This window comes from Furipterus horrens, unplaced genomic scaffold (assembly GCF_987537825.1).
Source record: "Furipterus horrens unplaced genomic scaffold, mFurHor1.1.pri manual_scaffold_9, whole genome shotgun sequence".
Taxonomy (NCBI): domain Eukaryota; kingdom Metazoa; phylum Chordata; class Mammalia; order Chiroptera; family Furipteridae; genus Furipterus; species Furipterus horrens.
Window position 1 is genome coordinate 74,931,674 of NW_028327179.1, and position 22,616 is coordinate 74,954,289.

The 22,616-nt window shown below is 34.0% G+C and overlaps 1 protein-coding gene across 10 annotated transcripts in view; it reads left to right on the forward strand.

The window, feature by feature from the left end:
• CADPS2 (calcium dependent secretion activator 2) overlaps positions 1 to 22,616 on the forward strand; it is a 689,394-nt gene that overhangs the window by 421,957 nt on the left and 244,821 nt on the right. For all 10 annotated transcript variants that reach the window (XM_090287420.1, XM_090287419.1, XM_090287416.1 and 7 more), the window contains exon 9: positions 16,059 to 16,125. In XM_090287420.1, the coding sequence (XP_090143546.1) occupies positions 16,059 to 16,125 (67 nt within the window). The remainder of the gene's footprint in view (positions 1 to 16,058; positions 16,126 to 22,616) is intronic.

Sequence of the window (22,616 nt, forward strand, 5' to 3'; positions counted from 1 at the left end):
TGCATCTCCTCCAATATACAAGGAGTGGTCTTCATCTGATCGTTCTGAAGAACGTTCAAGACCATCTTCTCCATATATGAGGTAAAATCTTGCATGAAGATGAGTGTTTTATGTATGAAGTAGCTGGGGGTCATTCCTTCACAATTTTAACTATAATTCTGAAGTGAATCTGGTAACAAAATCAAAGTATAAATATTCAGTGAATATTTTGGTAGTATTAAAAGTATCAGAAGTTATAAACTATGTCTTTTGTAGTTTAGAGCAATAACTATACCTACCTTATAGGATTGTTATATTAATTTACATAATATATGTAAAGTATAAAATTCAATGCCTAGAATTCAATAAATGTTAAAAAATGTAACCTGTTATAAGGAAAGTAATGATGGAATGCATTGGGAATAGTTATTTTAAGAATATCAGTATAGAGTGTAGGCTATGACAGGATATAGTCTAATGTTATAGTCATTTTACTCTTTTGTGTTTTTGTGGGGGAATGCTAGCAAAACGAGTCTCAATAGAAATATTTTTAAATTTTAAACTTTGTTGCTGAAAATTTCCTTATTATTTTCTACAATTCTATATTGCTTTTTAGAGTAGAGTTTACAAATGTGATTTTCATTTTATCTGATGAGTAAGGGTCATTTATTTGCTTATGGTCATCTGCTTGAGAAACTGACTCATCAGCACTCCTGTTCTACTATATCTTCACTTTTTATCATCTCCCTACCTTATATTAATGGTTTGCCTATCTTCTGTCCTAACCTGCACAAAGTAACTATGGAATAAATATCACTGGAAAGCACTGACTCCAAGATATGTCTTACAGTCTGTGAAGTAAGTTTTTCTTCTCTGTTTCCTCTAATTGTAGAGCAAAGGAAGTGGGAAACAGACCTCTGATAAATTGAAAATTATTTGGATGCTAGTCAGTTACAGTTACAGTATTATTTACAACTTTCTAATAATTCATGCATCCCACTGAAAAGTAGATATATGTATGTGCCAAAAACAGAATCAAATGCCACATCTAAGGATGTAATTAGGATATGGGCCTTCAAGCAAGATTCCTAAGATTTTTTCCTAGGAAAAAATAACATTCCTTTTTAATTGAAAATGAACACATTTCAAATTTCTCTTCAGTTCTTCTGTTATTTTGGTGGTGTCTTCATGAAGAGAATTGGGAAAAATATAATTATAGGTTATTGTCTTCGTGTACTGACTTTTTTTTATAATTCATCTTATTATTGTGACTGTTTATTAAGAAAAATTCAGACTGCTTTTCTGGGGGGAACCGTGGATGATGCAGAAGAAAAGAAGAAGGTTCTGCTATTCCAGAAATTGCTAATAAAAAGCAAAGGAATTTTGCAGAAATGAAAATCAAGTGCCTGAGGAAGGAGTTTGCGCAACAGATGCTTCAAAGGGCGAAGAGGAAGCTTATTTATGAAAAAGCTAAGCACTATCACAAGGAATATAGGTGGATGAATGGAACTGAGATCTGAATGGCTAGGATGGCAAGAGCTGAAATTTTATGTACTTGCAAAACCCAAATTGGCATTTGTCATAAGGATCAGAGGTATCATGGGTGTGAGCCCAAAGGCCCAAAGGTGCTGCTGCTTCTACACCTTTGCCAGCTCTTCAGTGGTGCCTTTGTTAAGCTCAACAAGGCTTCAATTAACATGATGAGGATGGTGGAACCACATATTGCATGGGGCTACCCAATGCAATGGATTGATCTACAAGTGTGTTTATGGCAAAATCAACAAAAAGCAAATTGCCCTTACAAATAACACATTGCTCAGTTCTCTTGGTAAATTTGCATCATCTGCCTGAAGGATCTGAGTCATGAGATCTATACTGTTGGAAAATGCTCCAAAGAAGCAAACAACTTCCTAAGAGCCCTTTTCCATAAGATGGAATGAAAAAAATGACCACCCATTCTGTGGAAGGTGAAAATGCTGGCAGCAGGGAAGAACGGATCAACAGGCTTATTAGAAGGTGGAGTAAAGTATCTACCATGATTATTTTTGAAATATGGTCCATTAATAAACAGCGACTTCTTTCAAATTAAAAAAAAAAAATTCGGAGATACCTTCAGATTAGCTTTAATTCTTTTCCATGCAGTTAAGTAAGTTTTTTATTCTGCAAATTCACATAACAATTCTAATATTTATCCCTAGCTGTATGGTTAAATAGGAAAGGACCTCTGCTTATACCTCTGCTTATACTTGTTTTAAAGCTAGGTAAAAAAGGGTAACTTACCTCCTTTCTTCCATCTTTGTTTTTTTAAGATTTTATTTGTTTATTTTTAGAGATAAGGGAAGGTAAGGAGAAAGAGAAATATCGGTGTGCGAGACATACCTCAATCTGTTGCCTCTCACATGCCCCCAACTGGGGACCTCTCCTGCAACCCAGGCATGTGCTCTAAATGGAAATTGAACCAGCAACCCTCTAGTTTGCAGGCTGGTGCTCAATTCACTGAGCCACATCAGCCAGGGCTTTTCTTCCATCTGTGTTTCTCTTTCACATTATTTGTGTCTGTGAATGTATAACTCTGTCAAATTATTCCATTAAGATGGGAATATTGAATTATTTATGTTATATTGGAGAAAAGATGCTGATTTTGTAACAGAACCCTTGGGCTGCTCCAATTGAAACAGAACCCACGGGCTGTTTAGTTAGGGGCCCGATTGCCCGCCGCCAGAATTATAACTCTGAATACCAGAGTTTGGTGAAAAGAAAAAGAATTGTTTATTTACACATAGTTCTGCCTCCCCCTCCCAGACCTAGCCAGTCTTAGGAAAGTCAGAAACATCTCCCAGCCGCAAACTCTGGGGTTTGTTTTTGGACTCCCCTGTTTCTGTAACAATTTCATATACTGACACATGCTTTAAAATGCTAGAAAGAAAAGGGCCTGATTTTGTTCCAAAGTTTTATTTTAGAGTGCAGTACCTCACAATTATCTTGGGAAACCGTGTTTTAGTTCTTGACAAAAGTGGTAATATATTTCTCCAGTAGATGGCACAAGCATTCCCTGAAAATAGAAAATATTTTTGTCTCTTTAAATAGAGAATTCAGTAATAAAGATGACACTATTTAAGTAGTAGTAAGTAATTTTCAAGACATTTTTATTTGGAAAAAAATGTAAGAATAGGTTAAAAGAAGGTGAAGTGGTAGTTCACTTTGGACATATCAAAACTTGTCAAGACATTTTATCAAATTAATGCAGAAAAACTTTAATGTTTAGTAGCATATGAATAATCAAAGATATTATTAAGGTCAATTTTGACAAAGATACCTGAGACTTGAAATTCTGTCAATGTTTTGTAAATGACAAAGGTTGTTTTCTGGCGAATATCTTGGTTTCATTTTTCTTTGTATCTTGCATTTGTGGGCAGAATCATTGTGAATATAGTTTAATAGGCAAATAAAGAAATAAATGGAATTCTTAAGCTTTAAGTTAAAGAAGGAAGAGAAACTTTTAACCCTAACCCAATGAATTCCAGCCTGGTCCTCTTATTGCTATTGCCTTTAATTTGTTATCCACACTCCTTCAAATAAATAAATGTGTGTGAAAGAGAAACTGAACACCACAGTACACTTTCCTGTAGTAGTCTGGAATTTTTGGCCAGTTGATAAAGAACAATTTCTTAAGAACCTATGGAATTCAGTGGCTGGGATCATAATATGTGTACTCTATAGAAATACTAATTTTAGCTGATGAATGAGAAGAACTAGTTGCTTTGTTGTTATAGGTTGTGTGATATCATAGTTACACGTTATTTTAGAAAAAGTGAAACTTAAATTCTTGCCCCATGTTTTCAAAGATTTTTTTTTTTCTAACTGGACAATGTTGAAAATTTTTATTGTCAGTCTCCCCAAGCTTTCCAAAGAGTTCTTCAAAAAAGTTAGATTAGCATATTTTTTTGAAATATTACATTGCTAATCCAATAATGATGATGATGATGCTTTGGTTGACATCGTGTTTTATAGTTTTAAAGACTCTTCTACATACATCATTTCACTAGATTTTTGTAAGGACACTGTCTAGTATAGTCAGGGCAAATATTGCTATTCCTATTTTACAGATGAAAAAAGTGAAAGTCACATTGGGCACAAAGCAGTTAAAGAGGCTCAAGAGAATTGTTCATTTGTGTTCTTGTTCTGTTTTTATTTGTTCTCTCCCTCCCTTCCTTTTCTATGCACCCCCCACACCGGGTCGCTTTTACTCCTTCATATCTATTTTGAGAAAGCACTTATTCTGCACCCCTAATATTTGCTTCCATGTGGAGGACATCCATGACAGTAATACCCCTGGCTTCTCTCTACCCCTCTCCCCCCTTTAAACTTATCTAATTAATTATCTTGAGAGCAGGGACTGGTCATGCACAGATCAGTCCTTTCCTCTCTGTTTGTCCTTTGAAGGTGAGTTGTCCACAGGGAGTACCTGTTCACAGCTTCTCCCTGCATACATCCGTCAGCAGCAGGGTCTTCACAAAGACAGGCATATCCTATTAGGCGCAGTCTGTGACTGGAGTGGGGAAGGTATATCTGATAATACTGAACCTCAGAAAGAAGCCTACTTCTTACAGAAATAAACGTTCTTCAGTATAAGGTAATGTTTTAGCCTCGTGCTAACTCTTTCCACTTAAGTCTATTCAGAATTCAGGCAAGGAAAAGAGGTATTAAAGTATTGGGCCTCCTCTGAGATTCCAACAATGTTTCTATATCAGAAAGTTAAAAAAGTACTAGTGGGAATTATAATATCTTGCGATCTTTAGACATAGAATATATTCTATTTCATTTTGACTTAAAAGGCCCTTGTGATACTATGACCTTGGGGCTGTTTTCAGCACTGATTCAAAGGGTCATATCTAAAGTCTGCTACAGTATTCCCTCACTTATCGCTGATATTATGTTTTAGACCCCCCGCGATAGGTGAAAATCTGCGAAATAGGAACCTTACATTTATTTTAGTATTTATATATTTTTAAGGCTTTATAAACCCTTCCCACACACTTATAAACCGTTCCCAGTCCCTTATTAACCTTTTCCACATTTTTATAAACACTACTTATGTTCTTAAACATTCTACACTCTTAAACATATGTAACTTTAACAACATACATATATAGTACCACAAAATCCCGCAATATAGTGAAAAATCCACGATAAATAAATATAATATTTTTAAAAATCCCGCGGTACAGTGAGTCCACGATCAGTGAACCGTGATGCAGAGAGGGACTACCTGTAGTCTGCTTTTTCAGACACTTGGGTGGTAGGCAGACTAGACTACTGAAAATCTACCTGTGCTGTACCTGCTTTCATAGCAGCCACTTCATGGTTCCTTTATGCTGTTAAATATTCTTTTATATTAAGTTCAATATTAAGATAACATCCTGCTGCTAAAACCATTTGAATACTCTTGATGAAATAAATGTAAAAATACCAACTTTATGGAAAATCCAAAGTCTATCCAAGGCTTTTTCTTTTACCTTGATGTATAGTATATACATTTTTGCTAGAGTTTACTTTCTTCATTATGTTTTCATTATTCCTAATGACAAAACTAGAAACAGCCATTTAGTTATTCCAAAAAACATTTATGGAATATCTGCTCTTTGAAGGCTTGGTGCCAGAAGAGAGTGGTGAGTCACCTGCTGTGGTCCATGCCCTCACAGAGCTTTGAGTCTTGTTGTGGAACTAGACATTAGTTCAATATGCCGTGCCATAGGGCATGACAGGGCTCTGGAAGAGTTGTCCAAATACAGGCAATGAGGAAATGTAACCTTATTGAGGATATCAGGGTGGGTTTCTCTAAGGAAATTATAGTTGAAATGAGGGCTAGGAAGAAATTGGAAATGTGTGATTCAGGAACTAAATTCAACTTGTTAGAAAGGATGAAATGTGAGATGTGTGAAGCAGATAGGGTATGACACACAACATGCAAACAGAGGAGCCATACGAACACTGAGTGTTGGTGTACAGGAGTACTTGGTGCAGAAGTAAGCCAAGACAAGTATTAAGGATTTCAGCACAGGCAGTGTTTACATATGTGAGCAGTAAAAAGATGTCTGTGACCAACTAACATGCCCAGAATTCGAGAACAGGGTATCAGAAAAAGATTAGCAAGAACAAGAGCAAAGCTGGGTCTTCAGGCTGGGATATTGGGCAGCTCATCAAAACAGCTACTTAAGTGCAAGGGAACAGGGCAGGGACTAAGTAGGACAGTCCTTCCCTTTGAAAAGTATAACAGCCTGAACCCCAGAGATTCAGATCTTCATAGCCTGGACCCTCTTCCTAGGGGCTGGAGCATAGCCTTGATGCTGCAAGTTTTCCTGGTTGGAGTAGGTTGCCTAACAAGTTCTTAGGAAAATCTTCCCCTTTTATCCTCTTTTGAGGTATTTTATAATCAGCTTGGAAAGTCCACTAATTTTTTGAACTTTTAATAAAGCAGCGAAGCTTCTGCAGATTCAAAAAGTTATTACCGTATTTTGAAGAAAATTTAAACTGAGGAAAAAAACATGAAACCATGCTTTACAAAATATGACCTCCATGATAGAGTATGTTAGAATGAGATCCTATGTAGTTGTATAACTTTGTAAATATGAGCGTTGGTGAGATCATGAACCATTACAAAATATGTATTTGGGCACTTATTCTGCTGATCGAGATAAAAGAAAACTGATCAGTTATCAAAGCTAAATGTAGGAAAATCTGTCTTTTTAATAAGAGAGTTCTCTGTAGAGTTTGATTTAGTTGGATTGTTTGGCTTATATTTAACTATTTAAAACTACTTTTCATAAAACTACTTATATGGTTTCCCAGTTCCATTTTGATTCTAGGTGACAGTGCATTGTCACTGGTTTTAGAACACCTCCTTTAAGAATGGTCACTTATAGCTCTCAATGTCTTATCTGGGGTAGAATGAGGTTTTATGGCCTTCTTAGGTTCATAGTTTGTCTCTTCATTTTCTAGATTGTACAGTGGCAAGCCAATTTTTAAAAGATGGCTTTTATACCTTAGACTGTTATACTTAATCTGATAATGCTCATTTAAATTGAGATTTAACTCAGATTAAATTAGCAGAAGATGGGATTTAGGAAAAGGAGGGGGTAACAGTTTTTATATTAACTGTTCTACAGAATGTGATTCAGAAAATGAATGAAGAACTCTACATTTTACTGGTTTTCTTTTATAAATACCCTGTCTATTTAGCACACACATTTTAACTTCTTGCTCAACAATAGGAATTTCTTAATTTTTTTCATTCATAAATTCTCTCAAATGTTACATAATTTTGTTTGTTGATGATTCTGTCCTTGCCTCCCCACCTTTGTCTTCTTTCTCATAAGAATTCAGGAAGTTTAAAAAGCCAACTGGAAAGTTTTTACTTCTAGGTTTCTTAATGCACAGGGCACACTGTTGTCTTGAACGTTTCTTTTTCCTCATCCTTAGCTGAAAACAACCCCACCAAAAGGCTTAATCTTATGGGGTTAAATAAAAGAAAGAATGTAGTGAAAGGAAGAGTCCTTTTATGCAAGCAGCAGAGAACTTTCAGGGATGACTGAAAGTGCCTCAGGGCATTTGGTCCCTATTGGTTTTCACATCAAATGCAGTGGTGCCCCCCGATAGCCTGTATTGTTGTCAGTTAAATGGGATCATGAGTGTCTGAAAGGTGTTTGAGAATGAACCGAAAATCATTTTCACAAGTGGATGATTACTTCTGCCACATGTTAACCGAACTCTATCAGAATGGCCCAGATTTTTGAGCCTGCATTAATTGCTCTTTCAACCTTGACTGAGGTTTCTTTTTAAGAAAGCCTTTTCCATGACTAAACTACTCTATATATTGATTTTTTTCTTTCTGTATTTTTCCTTGAAAAATAAAGGCTTGTGGAAGAAAAGGCTTTATCATTCAACATGTAGATTGATTGTCCCATTTCTTTGAATAAAAAGCTTGGCTCATAAGTGATCCACCAAAAGTAGTAGTCCTTTCTTTTAAACACTGAATAATTCCTGTATTCTGTATACAATTATGTTTTCAAATATTCACTAATGATGATTTTTCATCATAAAGTAAAATTATAAACTCTCACAGCATGAACTCAGTGCAAATAAATTGTCATATTCTCCTTTCTGTAGGAAATGTATGCTACCACTCTAATTGAAACTAAACTACAATATTTAATAATATACTTGGAGAATTTTAGTGTTGAAGTATTCTTTGAACAATCTCCAAGTTAGAAAGATTTTAAAAAGTGCTTTTAAAGTGTTTGAATAAATGACATTTACTTCACATTTCCATTTTCTGTTTATAATACGGCATAGAGAATATTAGCTGTTTTCTTACTAGAGTAACATAGGGTATTATTTTAGTTCAGATACATTGTGTTACAAAGATGAGTTAAATTTCAATTTTTTAAACTAATTAGAAAACTAGTTCTTAAAATTTTATTAACTTCTGTGATTATATATACATATATTAGCAGATATTGTATTTATAGAAAAATTGCTTAATTTATTAGTAAAATATTCTGAGTTTTTTGGCTTAAGGTAAGACACAGTACAGCATGTTATATGTGGGTCTATTTTTTAAAAAACATATTGAAAGAGGTGCTGTATAAAAAAACATTCAAAATTTTATAGCCTTGGCCAGGTAGTTCATTTGGGTGGAGTGTCATCCTAATGTCAGGGCACACAGAGGAGTCAACCAATGAGTGCATAAGTGAGTGAACAACAAATCTGTGTTTCTTTTTCTCTCTCTTGAAAATTTAACAAAAGTAAGCAAAGTAATTTTTCTGATATTTTTTGTTTTGCTAAAGTTTATTTTTAGCAAACTATTTTACTCAGTCTTTTATTAGACTAATTGTAAGGATGAACTTATATCTAAAAAGTTCTTATTCCTGTTGTCAGCACATTCTGATGGATTTCATACACTGCTTTTGTTTTTTTCACAAATGAAAACTTTTAAAAGTAATTATGGTATATGTTCCAGTTGGCTTATTAACAGATAACTCTTTTTAAGGATCATCCCCATAGCAGAAAGACTGTACAATTTTAGGTGTAAGTATTGAGATACTCTAATAACCATATATAGCTCTTGACATAGAAGATGAAAAAATATTTATTTTCTGTTTGTCTTGTTGATAGTAACTATATTGATTTGAAGTTTGGCCATACCAAAATTCTTTTGTTTTCTCTTTTTTTCCGTCTTCTCTTGACATTTTTCCTAAAAACATAGTATATTATCTACTCATTCACATATTTTTTAACTATATAATCAAAAAACCTTGAAATTCAGTTTCTCATGTCTTTGATACTTGAGAATAGGGCACGACCTAGGAATAGTTAGAAATGCTAAAGAAATAGTCACAGGCAAATGAAACATGAATATACATTTAGTTGATTTTGTGCCCTGTTTCCTAGCAATGAATCCTGTATTTCTTTGGAGCAAATGGTACTTTCCATTAGAAACAACTGTAGAAGAGCAGTTAATACTCTTAAATTATTGCTATGTTTATACTGATTTATAAACCCAAATGCTTTAAGGCTTTACTTTTCTGTGTTAAATCCGAGCTTTGTAGCATTGCTGCTAATTTCTTTGTTACCTAATCCTATGTAAGAAGAGAAGATGTTAAAGTTAAGCAGGCAATTTTTTGTTCAAAGGGACCAACTTCTTAATACCTTACTTAACTTGGATGTGCTGATGAAAGCAAGCACTTAAATAGTATCTGAGCTTTGGCTGTTGTGGCTCAGTGGATGGAGCATGGGCCTGCGAATCAAAGGGTCGCTGGTTCGATTCCCAGTCAGGGCACATGCCTGGGTTGTGGCCCAGGTCCCCACCTGAGGGCACGCAAGAAACAACCACACATTGATGTTCTCTCCCTCCCTTTCTCACTCCCTCCCCTTCTCTCTAACAGTAAATAAAGTCTTTTAAATAAATAAATAAATAGTATCTATGCAGTTTTTTTTCATGATAATCTAAAAATAAATCTAAAATACTATAGTTACATGAGTATCATGAGTATTGTGATACATTGGAAATATTTCAATGGAAAAATGTTATATGTAGTACAAATTAGCAATGGAAAAATGCGCCTCTGAAATAGGTACAATAGAATATCTCTTATTCAGGTAAAATAGTAATTATTAGATATAATTTAACTTTGATTTGGGGATTTTTCCCCCCTAGGGCCATATTCTAATAAGTTAGTGGAAAATGTAGCATGACTGTGAAAATTTCTTATATGTATGTGTTCCTTCATTTTTCATCCATTTATTACTTACTGAAATAATTTAACAAGGATGAGAAATATGTGTTTAGAACCAAATTCTGTAGGGTAATGAAAATGAATGATGTTGAAAGACTCACCAGAAAAAAAATCAAGAACTTGTTTTTCTCTTTAAAATAAGATAAAAAAGATTCATAGTGCCTGTTAGAGGATGTTGCTCTCATGCTGTGTGATAAATATTTATTTTATTGAATAACATTATAAACTGTCACATAAAACCCAGTTAAATGCGTGTTCTTGTTTGACTGTGTTTGACAGGTCTGATTTAAATACCCTTCAAAAAACTTTTTTATTTAAATTAATCATACAGTCAAGAGGAAGCTAGTAATGACGCAGTAGGTAAGAATAAATAAATAAATTCAGGAAGAATACAGCTACAGAGCAACCCACTAACAGATCTGTAGTACACTAGAGAGGTACTCTCTCTCCAGGATGACAGATACACTTCTTGTTCTCTCTGTCTTTGTTGGGTGAAATCAAATTTCAGAAAACAGTGAAAACCCAGCTTTTCCAGAATTCAGATGACAATATATCCACCATAGACTATTTTAAATTGTAAACTATTATAAAGGGGGGAATAAATGGTGATGGAGACCTACTTGGGTGGCGAACACATGATATACAGATGATGTGTTATAGAACTGTACACCTGAAACCTACATCATTGTACTAATGAATGCCATCCCAATAAATTTTTTTTAATTCTAAACTATTTTTATGAAACAGAAATAAATGACAAGTAAATAGCTTTCAAGGACCTGTTTAATTAACGTTATTGCTATTGTGTGTCAAATAGTTAGGGTTCACTATATCAGCTATATCTTCTCCTTTCATGGAATTATGGACTTATAATTGATGGTCATAATAATGACCCTGAGATGTTACACTGTCTTTTCTAAACCATTAAAGAAAGATCAGATTATATTTTATGACTATTTGAACTCAAGTAAACATATTATATACAAATTCTTTAAAAATCTGTTATACATAGATGTACAATCTCTCTACGTAGAGCAACTCATTTTTCAGTAATTAAGAGTACTCAAGACTGGCATCTGACTCCAAGACCCCAGCCTGTCATGTTGCATACTCAATAAACTATCTTGTTCAACAACAAAAAAAAAAAAAGAAGAAAACTCAAACATCTTTATGTGACTGTAATGAACAGACTCTGTTACCTAGTAGAATATAGTATGTTAAATGTAACTTCAGTATTTTTTTCTGAAATAAAAAAAAATCTTATTGGGTTTTTATCTACAAAAGAAGTAATTTATAACCTGACACTCAACATTTTAAAAAAGCAAATAAACAAAATTAAAAAACTGATTCAACAGCAAAGCTAGTCGTAAAGGTACATTAGGGGAGAATGCATTTTGATTTTTCTACAGATGCTTTCTAATGAATGGATTATCTGATTGTAAACCAATTTTAAGTGATTTTGGCTTCCTTTTCCTTACTCTCCACAGTTCAGCCTTCCCAGAGTTGATGAGGCCACTCATCAACAAAGGATTTAAACTGCTCCAAATTCCAGAACTTGAGAATAGCCTTGAAAACTGGAAAACCCACTTAACCATGAAAGCTTATAGGAGTTCTCTACAGTATTCAAGATAAGGGGACAAAAATTCTTATCTTTGGTCTATTCATTTTCAACTTAGTCATACCAGAAATATTATTTGTGGAGCCACAATGATCACATCCTCCAAATCCTTAATAGAGTAATTTTTTTCTGATTATAAAAGTAGGACGTACTCTCTCTCATACATTGCTACTGGTAATGTAAAATTTTACAGCCACTTTGGAAAAAGTTTGGCAGTTTCTTATAAAGCTGAACTTTTAAAAAAAATTTAGCTCAACAAGTTCACTCCTAGATATTTACTTAGAAGAAATGAAAACCTGTGCCCACACAAAGCCCTGTACATCAGTGTTTATAGCAACTTTATTTATGATAGGCAAAGAGTAGTAACAACCCAAATGTCCACCAACTGGTGAATAGATAAACACCTTGAAGTAAATAAATTCTTACAATGAAATATAATATTCAACAATAAATAGGGACTTCTGATATAGACCAAAACGTTGATGAATCTCAAAAGCTTTGTACTACGTGAAAGAAGGCAGACACAAAAGGCTAAAAACTGTGTAATTCCACTTCTATAAGATTCTGGAAAACAAAAAACGGAGTGGTCAGAAATCAAATCAGTGGTTTCAGAGGTGGAAGTGTGAGTAGGAGATTGTTCATGAAAGGGCATAAAGCAGGCTCTGGGGAATGGAAATGTTCTGAAAGTTCATTGCAGTGGTGGTCACATGACTAGGTCAACACTCAACAAACTGAATACCTAAAATTGGGTAAATTTTACTTGATGTGAACTATACAAATCACCCTTAGCTTTTAAAAAATGGAAGACATGCTCAACATAGAAATTGTGAAAATGTAGAAAGTCATAATGAATATGAAATTCATCTTTAATCTCACCAGCCAGGTTATTTTGTATTATATTTTGTATTATTATTAATTATCGTACAAGTTTATTTTGATACATCTTTCTGGATTTTTCTTCATGCATATACTATAAACTCATGTGAATGCTTTTTTAAAACTTAACATTATAATAATTCTTCCATATCATTTTTGGCATCACTTTTAAGACAGCCTTATCATTCCTTACTGTTTTTAATCTTAGATGGTTTTGGGAGTTTGCTCTTAAACAATATTGATGAACATCTTTTTTCTTTATTCCCTCAATTATAAATGTGTTTTTATGCCAAGAATGTGCTTTGATACCAGTGGGAAAAATAGCTAAACAATGATACTTGATATTTAATTCCAGAACTCATTCTTCTAGTAAAAAAAAATTGTTTTAGTTTGATGTGATTTTATTCAATATAATTACATTTTCTGATGTATTATATTCCCGACCATTTGTTTTACATAAAACTTTTGTATGGCTAATATGAAAACTAAAAGACGGAAACTCATATTTTCCTGCATAGCATTTATAATATTTCCTTTATCCAGTTAATCTTTTGTTGAATGTAATTTTTTTCTTAAGTAGAGACTAAAACTTTTTTTACTAGTTATTTTCTAGATATGTTTGGTCAATTGTGACTTCTATGTTCAATTGAATTCTTTCTTATAGTACAATAGTCCAAAATACCTTGAAGCCCAGTCTTGAATTGTCTTTTACTCTACCTTAGAACATCTTCCGATATACACATGTATGCGTCCCCCACCCCTCTGCTTTCTGTCTTCAGAGAAACCATACATTCTCATTCCAGATTTGTTGAGCCATGTTTTGCATGATGTTGCAGCTGACATTATTATTCTTTATTCAGTACCTTCACTGTCAGCAAGACTTAACCTTGACTTGCTTGTGGTGTTGATGGTTTGTGTATCAATATTCACTTTCACTTATGTATGACCCAGTTGCCCAGCAACATGCTAAATGAGACACTTTGAGGGAGCTGAGAAACAGGCTGTGGTCACAGGCAAAGGTTATTCCAAAGGCCTGTCTGTCTCCTAGGCAGCTATTTGGTGCGCATCTTGCAAGTGCACTGTTATAGAGGGCATCTGCTGTGTCCACAGTATCCAGCTCCTGAGGTCATTGCTGTTAACCCTGTAACAGGAGGTTGGGTGTGTGCTTTTCAGGAGAGGGAAAAGACAGAAAGAGAGCAGCTGACCACCTTTCACCAGACTCACAGAAGAGAAATTAGAGGGTAGAGCACAGGTGGGGCAAAAGGCTTTAAGGGGAGCTCAGGAGGAGAGAGTGAACAGGTGAGAACAGTGGTGGTAGATGTCTGTCAGTAACTAAAAGAATTCACATTACATCCCAAGCTCAGATGATATGGTATCAAGGGTATTGTGAGAGACAAATACTCTACAAGTTTCCCAAAGATGCCAGCTAGCTGATGTGTGTGAAAGAAAATACATCATTGATTTGGGCAGTATGGGTGATGCTTTCCAGTGTAGGGAACTAGTTGTTCTTTTGACTTTTAATAAATCCAAGTTTTTTTGTTTGTTTGATTCTGAAAACTTATTAAATTCAGAGAATAAAGAAGGAAACTTGAATCCCACCACTCAAAGATAACTATTACTAATATTTGGGAACATTTATTTTTTTATACATACATTTGCTTTACAAGTTCCAAATCATTACATATGTGTGTAATTTTGAATCTGTACTTTTCACATAACATTCTATAGTGAAATATTCTTTATGTTGCTAGTTTTATCAAAAATTAATTTAGCGACAGCATGGTATTTTTTTCTATGCATATGGCAGCATTTATTGAATAATTCACCTACTGTTAAACACTTGTTATTTTCAATAATAGAAATAACACTGTTCTGTGTACCCATGTAGCATACATCTTGATGTGCATAGCTAATTATTTCCCTAATAAATTCCAGGGTGAAAACCTGGAACTATTTCTACATATTGCCACATATGTCTCCAGAAAAGTGATCTTATGTTGCAGTGCGCTGGTAATGAATACCAGTGCCCATTCATTTCAACACACCATAGCCAACACCTCCTCTTACTTTTTTATTGTGAAAGGGGGCAAAAGGTATGTTTGCTTTGTTTTGCACAAAATAATTCTTTTAGTGAGACAGAAACTAGAAATTCAAGCCAAGGTTTTAGTTTTAAAAACTAGAGGTCTAGAGACTATAAGCCTTGAAGTAAACCATTAGCTGTAGTGGGGTGTTTTGGGTTGTTGTTTTGTTGTTATTGTTATTGTTGTTACTCAAAATTGTATACAAATTAAATTAGTCTGAATAGTGTCTACAATATTAAACCTTCACTTCATTAAAAGAGACTGTGATAAGATATTGAAAAAGATTAATTTAAAATTTAAGCTTCTATTTATCATATTTTAAATATCTAACAATGTTTTCCATTTTTGTAGGAGGTCTATGTATGTAGTTTTGTGGTGTCACTTTAAACTAGTTCTTCATGTCATGTACGCACTTGATTAATGTTTAATTTCTTCTTTTTCCTCAATACTTAAGTTTACATCTGTATATTTAGTAAAAACAAAAGTTCTATTTTCAAATGAGTGACTACTTTAATCACTTTAATGCAAGTTACTAATAGCATTGCAAAATTAAACAAAGGCCTTGGTTGAATTCTGTTAAATCATACCATGTCACCTTCATTACTATCTGAATCTCATAGTTAGGAAAATTTGCAGCAAGATGCGTCCATAAATCAGGTAAACCCCCAAATTATGGGCCTAGCACAGGGGCCATAGAAATCAGCATATCTCGTTCTTTCACTTGGTAGTTGAGGAAATGGAAACTGAGGTTGGTGCAGCCACATTTCTGGGTCACTCAGCTGGACAGTGACCTTGCCTTTACCTTGGAAGTTTTGCTCTGCATCTGGCTCCTGCCCAGGCTGCACTCAGAGCCAAAACATTTAGTACTCTATTCTCAATTCATAGCCTTTGTATCTCCTAAAAATTATGTGTAAGAATAAATTCCTACTGGTTCCTTGATGATTCTTTCTAACTCCAGCTTCATTCAATTTGTAGTATGAACTGACAAACTGATAAGCCACATAAATCAATTGCCTTTCAAGAACCTAGAGAAAGCTCAGTCATTTTGTAAGACAGAAGCTGCATGTTGTCTCAGATTACAAATGAACTAAACATTTGCCTTTAGCAGGCTGTTCTCAAGAATAAATACCTGTGGAAGAAATATGATTACGCAGAACCACAACATCACTCATGTAATGTATTCTTTTGCTTGTTTGTTCTTCTTACCAGATATCTGTATGCCCTTGGACAGAAGGTTTGGAAAAGATGGAAAAAACGTTACTTTGTTCTTGTTCAGGTTAGTAAGCTTTTTTTTCTCTTAATCATTCTAAGGCAGCAGTTCTCAAAACTTTTCTTTTTGTGGGTTCTATCTATCAATATTCACTGCATGAGAAATTAAAATTGAAAAATTAAAATATTTAATTCATTTTAAAATAAAAATAGTAAGTTCATTACATGCTAACACAAATTACATTTTTATGTATAACAGCTGTTTTCCAAACCAAACAATTTAGTGAAATGAGTGGCATTTTTCATGCTTTTCTATATCTCTTTAGTGTCTGGTTTATAGAATACAGCTGATATTTCATATCAGCACCTACATTCAAGCTGTTTAATATCGGATCAAGTTTAGCCTCTGGAAAACTCCACTGTACACTCATGAGAAAATAACTGTGAAAAAGGCAGATAGTGTCTGAATATTATTTTTAAACTTTTAACTTCACAGATCCCCTGAAAAGATCTCAAAGATTTTCAGGATTACAAGACTTTGATACCCATGCATTATTCTGACATTTTAGAGATAAACATAATACATAAAAGCACCCATTTTTATACAATATGCCACATATATCACTTATTTACATAATTATGTCTTTAACTCGACTGGTAGATTTGTTTGTGGTAGGATTCTGAATGCAGACAAATTACTGGAACATACAGTTTAGGCTAACTCTTTTGTGGATTTATCTTTTGTTTTTCTTGAATCATGGATAACATTTGCTCGTAGAATACAATCATTAAATTAAATTTACATTAAAGAATAACTTTCTAAGTAATAGTCATTTTATTCTATGATAAACCTAAGCTATTTTATTTCCAATGGAAATATATGTAAAGTCTCATTCTTGGAATTCTTAGCAGAAAACGTGTAAAATCTTATAGTCATTAAGCAAGCTTAAATGATCTAAATCAGAATGACATGGTGAAATACCAAGGAAGGGAAATTGTTATTTGCTATCTTCTAGAAATACAGCCATCTATTAATTGCTGAATAAATTATGTGGCATAATGGCATGGAACTTTCATGAAAAGTATGAAAATTTAGTCAAAATAGTTTTATCTATGTGGCACACAGCCAGTCTTGTTTTTGTTTTTTTTTTTTTTGTTAATGGATAAAATGTAACCTTGTCTTATGTGATTAGAACCAGTATTTGATCAATTAATTTAATCAAAGAGAGACACACATGTGCACACACATTGACAGCCTTTTGACATGAAGCCCAAGCATTTGCTTTGGGCTTCCTTTTTGGAGTTCTTGGTATTGTTATGTCCTCTAAAAACCACACCTATAAGTCATCTTCTTTGGTTTATGGTTTTAATTTCTTCACAAGAACTGAAATACATTTACCAAACAGTTTGAGTGCAGATCTTTCTGGACATTTTGATTTTATCCCCATTTATAGATGTCTTGCTCATATCTAATCCGACAAGTTTATGTTAGTGACTTGTCTTTATCAATTCTTCCTACAGCATTCTACTGATTTTTCATAGAAACAGCAGCTTCTTTTTCATAGTCATACTTCATGCATTTATATTGAAACTTAATTCCATAATCTCAGTATCTTATGTTATTAGCATAAATAAACCCAGTTACTCTTAATAAGCATAGAGTTTTACAGTTAACTCACTATTTTAAAATATTTTTTTTTTATAAAACAATATTTTAAGAGTAGCTTTAGGTTCAAAATTGAGAGGAAGGTAGATTTCCCCTATCTCTTGACCACACATGCCCAGTCTCCCCTATTATCAAAATCATGTGATGCATTTGTTACCAAGGATGAACTGATATTGACACATCATAATCATAGTTTACATTACATTTTACTCTTGGTGTTGTACATTGTATGGGTTTGGATAAATGTATGATGACATGCATCTATCATTGTAATATCATAGAAAGTATTTCCACTACCCTAAAAATCCTCTGTTCTCTGCCTTTTCATTCCTCCCCAACCACTGGCCTTTTTTATTTTCTTCATGGTTTTGCCTTTTCCAGAATGTAATATTGTTGGAATCATACAGTATGTAGCTTTTTCAGATTGGCTTCTTTCCCTGAGTAACATGCATTTAAGGTTTTTCCATGGCCTGAGAGCTCTTTTATTTTAAGCCTTGAATAATATTTTATTGCCTGGATGAATCACAATTTATCCATTCGTCAATTGAAGGACATCTTGGTTGTTTCCAACTTTTGGCAATTATGAATAAATTTGCTTAAAACATCCATGTGCAGATTTCTGTGTGGACATAAGTTTTCAACTCTTTGGGTAAATACCAAAGCGCTCAATTACTGCATTGTACTTATCATAAGAATTAATCAGAGAGTAGTCATTGGAGATTTGGTTAAGGGACAGCAGGCTAATTTTCATATTGTTTTAATATTAAAATTATGCTTTATTAGGTCAATATTGAGTGGTCAAATTACCACCTTATGCTTTTGACCAGGTATGATTCAAGGTGGTCATTTACTCCTTATCTTATTTTCTAGCATATGATCCTAAGAATCAGAACAAACTAGTATACTTTGATTATCATTCCACAAGAGGGTTAGGAAATAAAAGAAGAAATTAGAATACTTTGAGTTCATTAATTAATATGTCTTTGAGGAACATTAACAATGTATTTGGGGAGTCAGGAAGTTCTCCCAGTAACAATATGTTTAACATTTTAAAAGGCAAAATTTAATTCAAACCAAAGTAGATAAATTTAGAAAAAAAAATCATCAGACTATAATTAATTCAGATTTATTCTCCCTGAGATATCCTCTTAAAATTTGAAGTCATTTTTAAGCATTATATCTTTACACAAGTATATGTACATATATGCAGTCATGCAGAGAATTTCATGTCCAAATATATTGAGATATAAATACCTGTAATCAGCATCTTTTTGAAATTTTAAATACAATTAAATCCTCCTCTTAATTCCAAATGTATTGAGAAGACAGACTGAATGCACATATTTTAAAATCAAGGTGGATATGTATGGAGATTCACTGAGAATGAGTCATTTGAGGACCCAGATAGTTTTTATTAGTATTTTTGAGGGCAGCTCTCATCCTGTCTGCACACAGCTTGTAGGGCCACACCTGTGGGCTGCATTATTGAAAGGTGAAGGAGTCATTTCTTCTAGAGAGGACAGTATACCCCTGCTGTGTCTGCTGCTGCCATCAACAGAATGGTGCTCTGGTGATAATGTGAATCTCATCACCACTTGTGAGTGCGTATTACATGAGTGATATGGCTGGAGATCAGCCATCAACCCAAGAATTTGTACTCATAAAAATTGATTGAGAGTCAGGTTTGGCCCACTGCAAAATCAGTGTTCAAAGTGAACACTCGAGGAGCTGCTGAGGTGAAAAAAGACTTTTCAAAGACTCTCAAATAAGTATTTAGATCAGAATTAAAACGGGAAAATAAGTTACTTATTAATGTGGGGTGTTTATTTAGCTTCTAAATAGGATTCGTTGTGGTCCCCATTTAGATTCTGAAGCCAGTATAGTTAACAGTATTAAACAGATTTTCATGTTTTTTTAAGAGGCTGCATTTTTAAATTAAGGTGAATTAGGGTTCATGCTGAATTAAAGAACAATGACTTGGAAGAAGATGTTTGAAATCTTACCAAGATTAAACTTACATACGTTTCTTATTTATTTTTTTGTGCTGCTTCAGCAGTTTAGTATTAGATTTGAAGGATATCATTAGTATAAAGTACTTATGATACTAATAAATTTTAGTTCATTTTTGTTATTCAGTAGCTTTAAATTCTCTCTTTGTATTTATGATTTAATCAAACTGAATTATTTCATATTTATTTCTGTGTTCTTCTCATGCCTAATGAAATAACTGTATGCCCCTAGGTATTGCATATTCTGTGGTAAATTAAAAAATTCCTAAAAAGCACTCATCTATTAATACAATTATTGCTATGTTTAATGTAATATTTATTAAGCAATTGTGGAAAGTGCATTTATGTAAAGCACTTCTCTTTAATGCATTATCTTATTTATTCCTCAGAATAAGGTATGTCTGAGGGTATTATTATCTTCATTGTACAGATAAAATTGATATACAAAGGAGTTATATAATTTACCAAGATTTATACCCAAAGTTAGTATGTGGTAGAGGGATCAATTCAGTTCCATCGGACTCTAAAAGATCAAGTTCCCATTTCCTCTGTGATAGGCCATGATAAAATGGATGCACACAACTACAACCACAGTTGATCTGAAGATAGACAAAGACATGAATAATCACTTTGTTACTACATTAAAGAAATAGCCAGTGAGTGGTGGCATAAAATGTCCTATGCCTCATGAAGGTCACCTACTGTGTGACATCACTGGAAACTGAAGTAGACATAAGTTGTTTGACCCTGTATCAGAGTGTTCACTGCTTGTTGTCGATATGTCAGAATCATGACTTGATGTTGCTGCAAACAACAGCAGGCTATCAAGACATAATGTTAGTTACCTATCAGCTGAGCTGGTACAAGATGTAAACAGTCTGCCATGCCACTGAGTGATCTGTACATGCTGCAAACATATGAGAGGCACTGTTAGTGATGTGCCATCAAAATCTGCTTTAAACATAAAGAAATGGCTGCCCCTCCTGTTGCTGTCTGAAACATTCAGCACACTTGGAGATCCACCACAGCAGGCTGCTGCCACGTATTTGAGAATGCCACTGTGCATAAACTCATATGTATGGTCTAGGTTTAGTCTTGGGATATCAGCTGATGTTTGCTCGGGGTAACGTGAACAGATATACTGCTGTCAGATCAAGAAAGTCAAGGGATAATGGCTCTCTAGCTTTATGTTTTAAATTGATTTAAAATGTACAAACCTAGAACATGCTCACTGTAGGATAAAATTAAACCATCTAGAAGTATTTATGGTAGAAAATGTAAGGCTCCATCAGTACAGGAGTGACACCTTATTCCAGTCCCCTTCCCAGAAGTAGCCATGTAACCATTGCTAACTTTCATCCTTAATGGATTCATTTTCTATATATTTTCTTCTGTGAATTGTTTTGCTCCCCTTTAAATTTATATCACAGACAAATTGCCATGTCAATATATAAAAATCCAGTTTATTATTTTAAATGAATAATTGATTCCATAATATAGATTAACATAATTTATGTAACAATTCCCTTCTTTTGACATTTATGTTCCCTTTCTAAAAAGAAGCAATGTTGAGGCCTGGCTGGTATGGCACAGTGGATTGAGCACCAGACTGCAAATTGCAAGGTCACTGGTTCAATTCCCTGTCAGGGCACATGCTTGAGTTGCGGGCCAGGCCCCCTTTTGGGGGCATGCAAGAGGCAACTAATCGATCCATCGCTCAGACATCGATATTTTCTCTCCCTCTCTTTTTCCCTCCCTTCCCGTCTCTGTAAAAATAAATAAGTAAAATCTTAAAAAAAGAATGTTAGGCCTGGCTGGTGTGTCTCAGTGGATTGAGTGTTGGCCTGCCAACCAAGTGTTGCTGTTTCGATTCCGAGTCAGGGCACGTGACTAGGTTGCACATCAGGTCCTAAGTTGGGGGCGCGAGTGAGAGGCAACCACCCAGTGATGTTTCTCTCCCTCTGTTTCTCCTTTCTCCTCTCTCTCAAAATGAATAAATAAATTATTTAAAAAATAAAATAAAATAAACAATGTTAGAATATGTGTGTGTGTGTGTGTGTGTGTGTGTGTAAAATACTTACATATTAAAGTTTGTGTGTATCTGGGAGCATGTCTATGGAAATGAAATTGCAAAGCCAAAGGGCATGGATACCTATAATATGAAATAAGAGTATAAAGCTTTAATAACTCAGCAGTGCTTAAATATTTACCAAAACTTGGTTTTCCTTCTTTTAAGTCATTGTTTATAGTTACTCAATAATCATTATCTATCCAAGTTGCATATGTTAGTTTATATTTTTAAATGCACATCTCCAATATGCAAGAAAATTAAAAATTTGCTTGTGGGCTATTTGGAACAAAATATCAAAGGAAAACTTTTTTTCTTATTTAGGTTTCATTTTTAAGATAACATTTGCTTTCTGGTAATTGCGTTTTCCATGGGGGAGGAGATAATGGCCATGTTTATTTATAGAATTTATTCTTGAACATTAACAAACTTAATGCATTTACTCTTAAATAGTTCTAAAATATAATCTAAATTATCACTTGTATCTTAAGTGCTAAAATTATATAAACAGAGAAGGTGAGAACTGGGCTGGATTTGGTAAGAAGAATCTCATATGCATCAGTCAGTGATCCCAATACAAAAATTCCTCTCTTTTACCTATACTTAACCTGTGCTTTCTTAAAATTTTTGTTATTTTTATGTTTAGATTCCAGGGAAATGTCTGACTCATACATGAAAGAGCAAAGGACATATACGTGAAAATTGTGCAGTATTGTGAAGTCTGAATTACATTTTAGTGGACTTAATTTTTTTGGGGGGGGTTTCAATTACAGTTGTCCCCTTTTCCCCCAATTTCTCTCCCCCACCGAACCCAC